Here is a 13,316-nt window from a genome sequence, read left to right as displayed (position 1 = left end):
GAAGAGAAGATGAAGAAGTTAGTTATAGCTGATGGAAAGCTGCTGAGAGATCCCGCCCCCCTCATTTTTCCTTGTTCCTTTTGGCCAAATTGGTAATAATTGTTGGACTCGAAGAAAAAGTTGCTTTGGACAAAAATATCAGTTATTGTTAGGACCAATGGAATCCGGATATCTCCACACTGGTATGATATTGTCCACTTTGGGTTTTAAACCTCATAGTTTTGTTTTTGGAACCACCCAAAATACCTCATACCAATGGAGATATCATGCCATCTTTATTAATTCATGATCTTTCTATAGATCTTCCAATTTGGGACTTTGGTTGCATCCCAACAGTTATCATTCTACATACGTCCACTACTTTAGAAGCTGTTAAGTGGCTTAAAATCCTCAAGTTTATTACCCAAATTTTGGCAGGCAAATATGAAAAAAATACAAAACGTTGGAGAACGAACTAGCACACACACAAACTCTCGTGCACACAAATAAATACCTCCGAACTAGAATGTTGTATCAGTCAGAGGGGTTAACATAACTTAAGGTACTGTATACGGTCTGGATGATGGTGAGTGCAAAAAGAAATATTGCAGCAACAACGGAAAGAATGGCCCATGGATTAGTGAAATAGGTATGCATGAGATTAGCTCTCCATTTGTGCCATGGTCTCTGGCAATAACGGCTAACCTTCTTATGCACCATGTCTAAGCTGCTCTTGGGATCAAGTGTTACGTCTTTGGACAGAGAGTTGAACAAGTTAGCCACTGCTTTGTCACTGCCGAGTGCATTCTGTATGACACCGCATGAATGCAACAAGCTCACATCTCTGGCATTGTCAATTATGTTATCCATGAAGAAAATGTAGGAAGTAATCTCATTTCCCGCACCCACATGGAACCTCTCGAATGCTATTAGGTTCAGGTATAGTGACTCGAGTGCGTCGTCAACCACAATAAGTGGAAGCTTGAGAACCCCTTTGCGGAATGATATGTCCTTGAGGCTTCTTGTCTTACTTTCCTTTATCTGAATTCCAGCTTCGATGAGCTCTGTGGCTGACCGTATGATTTCGTCTCCACCCTGGTTGCTGTCATGGTGGGGTTGATCAGTGTGTATTTGGTCTTTATCTCCGTGATGGTGGTCATCCTGGAGTAGGCTCTTTCTATACACGTCTAATATGTGCAAGCACTTGTCGAACCCCGTGTTCTTCACGGAGGCTTGAGAAAAGAAACTGAGAATAGCTTTTGTCAAATCCTTGCCTTTCTGGAATATAGATAAAATTAGGTAAAAAAGACAGCCAAATTTACTGGATATATATATATATATTTAATGGAAAGCGGGAAATGCATTTAACTGATATGTAAAATAAATTTCGACCTTCGAGGGATTAACATTTTGAACAGAAACTTGCTTTTCATCATTTTGAACGTCAACTAGCTTTTTAAGAACCAGTATGGGTATTTGATTCTCAAGCATCAGCATGTCGCGTTTTAGATAAGGAACAATGTTGAGCCTGCCATGGCTGCTAAAGATAGGATCATTAGCAGCATAATTGTGGTCTGTTGTCTTATCATCACCACCATCAGTAGTAGTTGGCTGTGGCTGTGACTGGGGCTGGGGCTGGGGCTGGGGCTGGGGCTGGGAGGTAGTACGCAATATTTCCAAGATGAAGCAACCATCCATGATCATGAGCTTTATGAAAGCTTCAGTATCTTTGTGCCACTTGGGGTCTGTTAACTGATCATAGGCGTCCTTGAGATCCTGCACCACTGGAGTTAATTCGTCTATAAAGCTTTGGAGGGGTTTCTTGGATCTTTTTAGAAAGTGAAGGAGAGCGCGGTGCTTGTGCTCCTCCATCGGCCTCAAGTTTTCCTCCCCGTGATGGTATGGTCCAATGGATACCATCTGTGGCTGGTAAGCTTTCTTGTTGAGATCGGTAACGCAAGCTGACACTCGGTAAATGGATCGCTTACTCCATTGTGCCGATTGAGTAGAAGTATTCGACATGTTATTCAGTTCACTGTTTATTTTGATGACCCATGGCTCATCTTCACTGTTTATTTTGATAACACATGGCTCATCATCTCCCATTTGAATTGATTTTTAATGAGCAACCAACCTGTCTCTTGATAGATAGATAAGTAGATAATAGATGTGTGTTCGTGTATATATATATATACACCGACACGCGCGTGCGTCCACACACATATATGTATATATTACTTAATATTAACTAGCATTATTTATGTATCCAGCTGCTTATTCGTGCCTTACCCAAGATGGAAGCAACACATCGGGCGATATATTCTCTATAATAATGCAAGCCATGAGCTGGAGTTATACCTTTATTGTTTCCATGTTAATTCCTTCCTTGAGACTTAGGCATGTAAAAATTATCATGAGCAGGCTAAAGCAACACATCAGAATTATAAATTATTATTTTTTTGTAAAATTAATTTAGATATAAACTATTAATTCCATTTGTTCAAAATTAAATTGTATTATATTATAACGTTTACTGTGTGAATTCCATTAATCTAATTAAGTATAGACTTTATTGAATGAATTTACTCTGTCATATAATAATTATTAATTTATTGATTAATTAAAATCTTTTTAATGAATATATATAGTTTATATGAGCTACACATCTACTCTAAGAGTGTATATATATATATATATATATATAGGGAATTGATACCCTGGGCGCCCTTTGGTGAGCGCCCAGTGGCCCACATGTGCAGTTTATTTTTTTTTAAAAATTTGACGTTTCGCGACGGTTTTAAAAATCCGTCGCAAATGGCGACAGATTTTAACAAACCGTCGCGAAACCCACATGTGCAGTTTATTTTTTTTAAAAATTTGACGTTTTGCGACGGTTAAAAAATCCGTCGCAAAACGCGACGGATTTTAACAAACCGTCGCAAAACGTCAAATTTTTTTTATAAAAAGAAAAGAGGGGACAGAGGGGCGTTCCCAAATTTCGTGTCCCACCTTCACCCAACAGCCCACAAATGCATTAGACAGGTGGAAATTAGAAATAATTTACTACGCGACACAAACATGATGTTTTACGTCGACCACAGCGGGTTTTTATACATGTTCCATAAGTCATATGAAAGAGAACGATACAACAATATGGCAGCAGGAAAATTAAAACACCAAGATTTCTTGACAGAGAATGGTTATCATATTGAATTTGAAAATTCTATAATGCTAATTCTTGAATTAAGCAGAGGATCCTTCTCATGGTGACAGAAACCTCAAAGCTCGATGTTTCATCCACGACAGAGGTTTGATAAAGCACTATAAAATGGTTACCCCATCGCACATATTCAACTTGATAAAATAATAACCTTTATCAAATCCAGTTGTTAGAACCTGTAAAATTCAAAACAGTTATGAATAAAAAAAATATTGATGATTAACAACATATATTTAGAGATTTAAATTACCATCTATCGATCCAAAATCTTCGTCATCTGAGCTTTCTTCTTCGTTTTTATTATTAATAGTTGACCTGAAGAACGTTGAGTATGCCACCATATATTGATTTTGATGATTAACCAAATATATACAAAAATACTAAAAATTTACATTGTTGATAAACACATACCCGTCTTGCAAATTTGGACAGTTACGCTTGTCATGCTGCACACCTCGGCGTCCACACCCACGACATTTTCTTCCCTGTGTGGTTGCCTTCTCCTTTGATGACTTTAATCTCTTCCCACATCCCTTTGTTCTAATTTTTTGAGGATCAACGATATCAACAGCCCTATCTGTGGCTCTTCTACATTGACTTCCACCGCTTACTGTTGTAGTCATATTCAAATCTTTCATTTTGTTGCCAATATAATCAAACTGTGCATTCAAGAAATTTGTTCCCTCAACAGTCAATGATGCAATATCAACTAATGCAGAAGCTTTATAGGATAACCTCAAATGTCTTGACATCAAACATCTTTCTGGAGCTTCAACCACATTTGGCTCATCTGTAGGAAAAAATTCTACATTCTTTGCTGCTTGCGTCCAACGTTTCAGTATATATTTATCAGGCAAATGAAAGACTTGGTTTATACGAAAAAATGCTAACATATACCTGCATGGAATGCCCTCAAACTGAAATTTCATACAACTGCACAATATATCATCCCCTTGTATGACATGTGTAAGCACTCTTGGTTTCGAAGAAGAAGAAGCTTGAAAATTCATTACCTTGTAAATCCCAAACTCATTTCCCACAGATTCTGTTTGCACGTAATAACCATGACTCTGACTCATTTCTTCTAGAAACTCCAACCATTTCTTTTTCGTGTAAACCGTCACCATCTGAGATTCCATTGGCCATTTGGACTGTAGCTTGGGACGCTCATTCATATCGACATGATCTGCAACTAACTCATTGTGTCTTTGGTGCCGGAGTGCCTTATTGAAACGAATGATAAAATCCATCAATGAGTTCTTGCTAGATATATATCTCTTGAAAAAAGCATGTGAACTTTCGGACCGCTGACTACTTGACATACCCGCAGAAAATACATGATTAAAATATGCTGGCACCCATTTATGTCGCAAATCAAACATCAACGACAGCCAATCATGTTGTTCCAAGTTAGCATTAGACATAGCAGCTTCCCAGGAACTCTCAAATTCCTCATCTGTGGAGGAATGTAGAATGGCATTCCTTATGCTTTCGTAGTGATCACGGAAAGTCATTAGGTTTAATTTCTCAGAGAATTTGTTCAGTATATGCCACAAACAATATCGATGTGTTGTTCGAGGAAAAACTTGTGATATGGCTTTCGTCAGAGCCGGATCTTGGTCAGTGATAATCAAGTTTGGGGCACCTTGACACATGGCTTCTAGGAATTTATTAAGCAACCAAACAAAAGAATCTGTTTTTTCGTCACTCAACAATCCACAACCAAAAAGAATGGTCTGATGATGATGATTAACTCCTACAAATGGTGCGAAAATCATCCCGTATTTGTTGGTGTTGTATGTAGTATCAAACACAACCACGTCACCAAAAGCAGTGTATGCCCTTCTTGACACATGATCAGTCCAAAAACACCTGGTAAATCTGTTGTCCGAGTCAGTCTCATAATCAAAAAAGAACAATGAATTCTTCTCTTTCTCAGATTCGAAGAAATCGACCAATGTTTCTGCATCAATACCCTTATGCTCATCCCTAACACTTTGCTCGTAGTTTCTGATATCTCTTTCTATGAAACCTACATGTTCAGGCCCACCAGACTCTATCTCAAATAATCTCATTTGTTGACAAGTTGGCACATTGGCTTCTGCAAATTGTTGACTCAACATTTTTTTTGATGCAGAAATACCGCGATGCGAGCGTAACAAATGCACCTTCGACGGAGTCGATAATGAATGATTATGACTTTCAACGAAAGTACTGACAACCCAACCCGGACCTGTTTGTTCCTTGACAACTGAAATCTTGGACAAACATCCGGTTCTAGTCTCACCACGGGCTCTTTCTTTTCTTGGTTGATCTTTTTTTGTTTGTTTGCTCCATCGAATATCATCTGTATGCCCTTCTTTAAAGCATACAAATTTCTTCCATACAATTTCGTTTGTTTTCTTACTTTTCTTGCTATTACTCATTCTCGCGCTAAAACCGGATTCTCGGGCATATTGGTTGTAGAATGAGAATGCATCCTCTAACGAATCAAATCTCATACCAATCTGGGGTTTCTGATCATCACCGACTTGGGGGATGTACGATTGTTCATCTCCACTATATTGATCCATTTCATCTACAGTGGCGCTAGGCAGACGTGGGGTGGTGCTCGAAAATCTTTGCGGGCGGTAAGGTGCTGGCGAGGATTGTCTGGGGATTAACCGAGCACGATTAGCGACGGTAACAATATAATCATATGAGAAACAACATCAAGTATAAAATATATTTTAACAAAACATACTAGAAATGAATAAATTTATAAATACTCCAGATACATAAATAGCTAGATCATCAACACCATTTCCTAGTGCAATTAATTAAATATGCAGACTTACACTTCACAAACATTAAAGAACATGTATGCCAATACACCGGAAACCTTCAAAATCATAAATTGGAAATTTCTTCGGAATATGAAATTTAGAACTACATCGATTTACCTTCTGATGTCGTCGGAATATTTCCCCGCACGAGAGCTCCAGAAGTTCGCTCAATCTTCTTAACGTAAAGATTTGAGCGTAGGTGGGAGAAGGGCTGTTGGGCGAAGGTGGGACACGAAATTTGGGAACGCCCCTCTGTCCCCTCTTTTCTTTTTATAAAAAAAATTTGACGTTTCGCGACGGTTTGTTAAAATCCGTCGCCATTTGCGACGGATTTTTAAAACCGTCGCAAAACGTCAAATTTTTAAAAAAAATAAACTGCACATGTGGGCTTCGCGACGGTTTGTTAAAATCCGTCGCCATTTGCGACATATTTGTAAAACCGTCGCGAAACGTCAAATCTTTAAAAAAAAATAAACTGCACATGTGTCGCCCACTGGGCGCTCACCAAAGGGCGCCCAGGGTATCAATTCCCTATATATATATATATATATATATATTTTGTTGCTAAACTGACAGAAGATTGTACGTGGGATGGGTTCAAGTTAATGTACGTGTAAATCATTTCCAAATTAAAACCAGCTCCAATAGCAAAATCTAGATAAATTTTTACCATGACCCTACGTACTAATTACCTTTTCGGTACCCATAATTTTAATGGAGATCGACTTAATTCCGAAAAGTAAATATTAATAATGCATGCACACATATTAGTTAAAGGGAGATCGGATTAGCAGAGAATAATTATATTTAACTGAAAATGATATAACTAATTAACATGTTTTGATGCAATATTGTTAATCAGGCAAAGCATTCAGAGTACGATCGACCGACCAATATATATTAATTAATGGCAAAAACTTGTGTGAGACGATTTCACAGGTCGTATCCGTGAGACGGATCTCTTATTTGGGTCATCCATGAAAAAGTATTACTTTTTATGCTAAGAGTATTACTTTTTTTTGTGAATATGAATATGGTTGATCCGTTTATCCGTGAGACGGTCTCACATAAGACCCACTCTTAATTAATATGGTTCATTCCCTAACGTAAGCAAGCGGGATCAAAGGCAATTTTGCAGGGAGCCAAAATTCTGATTCTACTTCTAGAAGAGGAGAATCAAAGCCGCACGAGTCAATAAAAGCAGTTCGTTGATTGGAATTTTGAACTAGTTGGATTTGATCAGAAGGATTTCAATTGTATTCACGTTGGCATAAAAAGATTATATATTTTAACAGTCGTCGTTTAATTAAATGAATCAATATTTAATTTTAATCTATTTTTGTTCCAGAAAAATATAAAATTAAATATTCATCAGTGAACGTGTGTATATATAAGGATTTCAAGGATGTTCCTTCAACTTCTTCTTGTAGATGATCATATATATCTCCTCAAATGAAGCGATCCCGATTTGAAAGTTGAAAAAGTACCGTAGAAAGTAGTTACCGGCTACAAACACAAATTTTATATATGTAGATCAAGTGTGATAAGCAAGATTAAGGAGAGGATGGCGGCCACAGGTTGCTTCGGCATGAGGGGCCGGAGTGTGCACCCACAAGAACACCGCAAAACCATAAAGCTCGTTATGTGCGACGGCGAAATGCGTATTTACGACCGACCCATCAAAGCCGGAGAGCTGATGGACGAGTTCCCCAAGCACATGGTGTGCCGCTCCGACTGCTTCTACATAGGCCAGAAAATCCCGACTCTCCCCCAACACCATCGCCTCCAGCCCGGCCATAACTATTTCCTCCTTCCTGCTAATTTTTTCCAGTCCACCTTCACATTCGCGTCATTCCTGCGCTGCAGCTCCAACTTCGGCGTCGCCGCTTTTCATATAGAAAAGACTCCGGCGGGGAGTCTCAGAATTAAACTATCCGAAGAATACTGTCAACGGCAAGAACTGGAGGCGGCGGGGATGGCTAAAACGTTAATCATTACGACCCCGCAGTTGCGGAAAGACTATGAGCAGCTGGTTGTCCTCGTGCGACGAAACCAATGGAAACCGAAGCTCGACACCATTGCTGAGAAGAAGAGCAACCGTATTTCCAGGAGTAAACGGAAGACGAGGAAGAAGAAATCATCAGTTTTAGTGTAAGTAATTGGTTTTTACCAAGTTCATTGCGATCAATCGCATTGTTTCGTAATATAATTCATGGTGGAAATCCTTGAAACAAATCAAATTTTATATTATGGTCCATATTTAATATCTTCCTTTTCTTAATTTTTTTTATTTGTGTGCAGAATATGATAATTGTACGTACTTCGAAATGTGATTTGTCGAAACTCGGTGGAGAATATATGATAATTGTACTGATCAATCAAGTATTTTGCAGCTCTTCAATCTAGCTACGAACATATTTTTGCTCGTATTTTTGAACTCTGCTTTAGTTTTTATCATATAATTTTCCCAGGATCAATCCTTAATTAATTATATTGAATATATTTATTGTTGGTAAAATAATCAGAATAAATAAAATATTTTCTAAAAAAAAAAATTAGTAGGAAGAAACCAATATATTGCATGCTAATAATATTTCCCATAATGTTTGGCTGCAAAATCTAAATGGAGAAGATCGCCAAATTAAAGGTCATATTATTCGGTAGCTCGAATCCGACAAAACAATGGTCAATTGTAGTCAGCTCGTGGATGTAGAATGACGTGGCTCCGGTCAACATAACAACAGAAAAATCGTACGTAATATTTTTTTACGAGAGAATGCTTACGTATAATCAAATTATGATTCATCAAAGTATATGCATGTGTGTTTTAAAGTTAGAGAAAATTATATTTTTGGTTGCGATTAATTTGATTTTCACTCTTGTTATTTTTATATTTTTTGGTTCTATTATGATGAAATGAATTTTTATTTTAATCATGTAACTTCTATATATATATTTTTATCTTTTTACTTAAGTTTTTTAATTTTTGCTATTTTTTAGCGGAAGACACAATGAACTTGAGTAAAAAATACCATCAATGAAAAAAAATATAAAAATTATATTACTAAGAATAAAAATAGACAAAATTTAACGATGAAAATAGATGAAACTTCAATCAGTAGCTTATTTTTTTGACATCTCCACGGACATACTCCAGTTAAGGAAGTCCAATGTACAAACATTTTTTATTGATCAATTGAATGACCATTCAAGCTGACTTCGTATCCTCAAGAACATCAAGTTTGGAAACCCCCTAAGTCTACTTAAACAACAGTCCTTGAACTCATGATTCATGAGATAGAGTCGAGTGAGCCGGTCCTCCTAAGCAAGAACTCGATTTTATATGTATCAAAAATGTAAATCGGGTCGCACGATATCCACTATTGGTGCTCTACATATTGGACATTTTCCGCCACCTTGCTGCAATTCTTGGGCACACTTCAAACATGTGCACATGTGCCCACATCTGGACACCGCGAAAAAAGATTTACAGCTAGTTAATTCTGGAACATCTGAATGATGTATGCAAGAAAATAAACAAAGTTGATTTTATAGAAATTTCACTTTTACTGTGAGGTACCTGTATAGAAGAGAATCGACTTGCCTTTTGTAGCATATGTAACATCTCCCTCTACTACCTGGATTCCGTTGTCCATTCTTATCACCTGCATTGTCACATAAAGGTGATCTGTTCAATATCATGCATTTGTGTTATTAAAGAAAGAGACTATACACGTGCTATAGTAAATTAACAACTAAAATTCTCATCGGAGTTCATAATGGTAGGTAAATACTAGCTCTTTTCCAGTAGACACAGATATCATATATGAAGCAATGGTAAAAAAAGACCAATCACCTGGATGACTGGAGGTTATGGCTACCTCTTGCTTTATGGAACGTTGTAACTTCATCTGCATGCTCATGCAACATTTAATCGATCTTCGCAGTTCAGATATCTCTTGATGTAGTTGATCCATGTGCCCTTTTAGATCATACAAGAGGTCCATTTCCTGTTTTTCCACGATAATTTTCTTCAATCACTTGAGTAAAGTAAACCCTGACAAGTATACTACAAGAATATCAAAAGTCTGACTCACGTTTGCAGAATGGAGAGTAATAGATGGATTATGATCTTGTGAGTAAGGAGTTGATGAAAGAGATTGGTACGTAGAGGAAGATGCAACTGGATATGAATAATCACTCACGTCGTGATCACCTCCATGTCGGGGCCATGAAGGTGGGGGGGTGGATGTGGTATCCAAGTAATCATTATATTGTTGTTGGATTGAGCTTTCAGTTTCTTCATACTCATCATAATAAATACCGAATTCATCCCTTTCTTCATCTTGCACGTCCTTCACCTCGTCCTCTGCTTCTACTTCCTCGGATATTACAAGTTCCGAGTCCTTGTCTCGAGTTTTCTCCAAGGGAAATTGTTCTTCTTGGGTCTGATTACTTATCAACGTTAGCTGCCGTTGAGAGCGAGATAGCACAACCTGATCTATCTGCTCCCTCAGACTACTAGAAAGAAAACTAGAGACGGTTCCTCTGCACATTTTGTTTGGAGAGAAGAATATATAAAATCAGACAGAACGCCTGTTGGAAAATTTAATCATATACACAAGCTAGCATGGGATAATTAAACTCTAACTTTGCAGGTTTTACATTTGAATATACAGTTGGAAAATTTCTCTGTTTGGATTGTCCAAGTCATCATTCATACTCGACAACATAATTGTTCTCCCCTAGGTGTTGGACACTGATAAAGATTTGAAGGCGTATGTATGAGAAAATAAATGGATCTGTCTGACTATATTACAGTGTGACTTTTAGAAAAATAGCACCTTTGAAGTAGTGAACGAATCTCTTCATTTTTCGAGAATGGATCAAGCATCTCTTGATATCTTGCTTTTCTGAAATCTTCCCAATCACCACGAGGGCGTGATATTTCACAAATCCAGTCTGTGCTTTTCCCTTCTTCCCATCCAACCTCTGGATGAGAAACTTCACTTCCTGCTAAATATGGGCTACCAGATTCTTCTCCTTGCGAGTAAGCAGAATCTTCTAACGACTCATTATAATTGGCATCTGTAACCTGCAGGTTTGTGACCTCTTCAGGTTTCATGGCAAGAAAGCCATGGTTACTTTCCTTACAACTCTCTGAGAGAGGTAGATATTCAATACCAAACAACTGTGGTGAGTTCACCTGTACATTTTCTCTAGCTTCGTGGGAACCATGGTCAAAAGAATATTCTTTCGAAGTTGTAAAGCTTTCTTGGTCCATGCTGTTATCTGTCCCGAGTCTCGACATACTCTTTGAGTGAACAACTTCCTCTTTTATATTTTCTATTTCTTCTTGGTTGGATGTGGGTACGTTTTCTGTTGCTGAAGTAGCATCCTCTACTTCTCTGCATAAGCGGACATTTGAATCGAATCTCTCCCTGAAATAGATAAAGTAAAATTCAGTATAATTTGAGGTTACATAAGTTGGCGACAAGTATCATAAACTGCAAATGATTTCAACGAAGTCTAGTAACTTACACCTACAAGTATATTCTCAAACAGGCATTATGCTTTAAAAATGGAGACAAATGGTTTCCTGGAATGAAATTGGTGAAGGAGCAGACCTTATAAGGAAAATGGCGGGTTGTGCTAATCTTTTTGGATCAGCTGGTTCTCCATTTGATTGACGGCATTCTCTGGCTTCCAGGCCACGGCGTAGAAATCTAACCCTAAGCAAAGCCTATTATCATTTGGAACAGAATCCGTAGTTAAACAAAGATTGAACTTGAGAATTGAATCACATATTATTCTAAACTTAATTGGCACCTGTATGCGGCCTCCATGAGAGTATTTGGAAACTGCTTTACATGCTTCAAGTGCTCGGAGCTCGTTGTTCCTATCACGCTCCATCTGCAAGAATAAATCTTGAAATGCCTGACGGCCCCGGATCATACGCGGTGAATTGATGACTGGAGAAAAACACCTCTGCTCCGATTGATCCGACGAGGTTCTAACATAAGACAATGAATCGCAGGTAATTCGATCATCAGTCAATTTCCTGATGATGTCGGCAACCCTCAGCCTCTCGTTCTCCGTGGCATCAGAATCTCTGCCTCGAGAAGAAGGTGGACCGCTGACAGCGGTTCTATCGGATTCCCAATCACCAATGGAATCTTCCTCATTTGAGACAGAGGGCGGAGGCGCAGGAACAACAATACTGTTGGGATTTCTCCTGCTACTGCACTTAGCATCGACCTCGAAGCATCGCCATTTCTGAACCAGGGAAGAGACACCCACCAAACATGGAATATCCACCGATGACGTCGGAGAAATATCGGATGATTTCCCAGTACTATCCTCACTAGAAAAAACCATTTCTCGAGCTCTTGCCCATTTATCTCCCCGGCGAGCGCCATGGTCATTGTTCTTGTTATAGTTGCGTTCATGGTAATTGCTGTTGTGGTTGGTTTTGGTCTCTGAACTGGCTTGCCTTTGAGGATAGTGAACCCATAAATCTGTGTAGTCAGAACTATCGGGGCCGATGCGTGTGGCGACGAAAGGGTGATTGGGGATGCATCTACCAAATGGAGAGGAGCTTGAGATCATATCCAATTGAGAAGACGCTGTTATCATCATATAATGATGATGATGATGATGATGATATCACTGATTCCAATATTTTGCTGGCTGCACCTCTGATTGATGATGTAATAAATGTTTGACCAATGATCCAATAATCAAGGATAAAATCACTCCAATCAATTCATTAATTGCTGCAAACTGGCGCTGCTTTTCTGAATAAAACACTTGATTCATTCAACATTGCATTCCCCAACGACCATGAAAAATTGTGACAAAATTTGGAAAGAAAATAACTTTCCATAATGGGTAATCAGAAGATTGTTTTTTGCAGACGATTGAGGAAAAGAAATAGCAATGGTTAAGAAAACGAATGAAATGGATGGAAAGAAAACGAATGGTTGTTCGGTTGTATTGCATTATAGTTTACATTACTAGAATAGGAGGAGAAGAGGGGAGAAGAAAGAGGAGAGTCCTTTGTAACATAAATGTGTACACCGTTGAATTAATACGCGTATGTATATTTTAAAATTGTTCACGTTAATATTTACTAATTCTGGAGCTTACGATATTCAAATTTTTATTTGAACCCATTTGTCTTACCAATGCATTATTTTTTATATTACAACCTATATTTTCTTGATAACATAAAAAAACTATAAAATTAAATTAGCATATGTGGATATGCGTTTTAAACGCTTGCAAATATT

The 13,316-nt window shown here is 38.0% G+C and overlaps 4 protein-coding genes across 4 annotated transcripts; 1 reads left to right on the top strand and 3 right to left on the bottom strand.

Annotated features, from left to right (window-relative positions):
* Positions 1-339: 339 nt before the first annotated feature.
* On the bottom strand, positions 340-2,196 carry LOC140834893 (UPF0481 protein At3g47200-like). The gene is made up of 2 exons (XM_073200083.1): positions 1,372-2,196; positions 340-1,257 (listed from the first exon to the last, which is right to left on the bottom strand). Exons 1-2 carry the CDS (start codon positions 2,083-2,085, stop codon positions 514-516), a joined length of 1,458 nt encoding a protein of 485 aa, XP_073056184.1. The 5' UTR covers positions 2,086-2,196; the 3' UTR covers positions 340-513.
* Positions 2,197-3,214: 1,018 nt separating this feature from the next.
* On the bottom strand, positions 3,215-4,713 carry LOC140835530 (protein FAR1-RELATED SEQUENCE 5-like). The gene is made up of 3 exons (XM_073201019.1): positions 3,611-4,713; positions 3,450-3,514; positions 3,215-3,375 (listed from the first exon to the last, which is right to left on the bottom strand). Exons 1-3 carry the CDS (start codon positions 4,711-4,713, stop codon positions 3,356-3,358), a joined length of 1,188 nt encoding a protein of 395 aa, XP_073057120.1. The 3' UTR covers positions 3,215-3,355.
* Positions 4,714-7,407: 2,694 nt separating this feature from the next.
* On the top strand, positions 7,408-8,327 carry LOC140833585 (uncharacterized). Its single transcript, XM_073197919.1, has one exon. The coding sequence runs from the start codon at positions 7,589-7,591 to the stop codon at positions 8,177-8,179; it is 591 nt and encodes a 196-aa protein (XP_073054020.1). The 5' UTR covers positions 7,408-7,588; the 3' UTR covers positions 8,180-8,327.
* Positions 8,328-9,237: 910 nt separating this feature from the next.
* LOC140834891 (uncharacterized) lies at positions 9,238-13,064 on the bottom strand. The gene is made up of 7 exons (XM_073200081.1): positions 11,854-13,064; positions 11,652-11,767; positions 10,869-11,465; positions 10,122-10,572; positions 9,881-10,034; positions 9,605-9,689; positions 9,238-9,490 (listed from the first exon to the last, which is right to left on the bottom strand). Exons 1-7 carry the CDS (start codon positions 12,661-12,663, stop codon positions 9,373-9,375), a joined length of 2,331 nt encoding a protein of 776 aa, XP_073056182.1. The 5' UTR covers positions 12,664-13,064; the 3' UTR covers positions 9,238-9,372.
* Between the last annotated feature and the right edge of the window lie 252 nt (positions 13,065-13,316).

The sequence above is a fragment of the Primulina eburnea genome, chromosome 6, assembly GCF_022965805.1.
Source record: "Primulina eburnea isolate SZY01 chromosome 6, ASM2296580v1, whole genome shotgun sequence".
NCBI classification, from domain to species: Eukaryota; Viridiplantae; Streptophyta; class Magnoliopsida; order Lamiales; family Gesneriaceae; genus Primulina; species Primulina eburnea.
The sequence above is the reverse complement of the archived record's forward strand: the minus strand, read 5'-3'. Positions and strand labels throughout refer to the sequence as shown.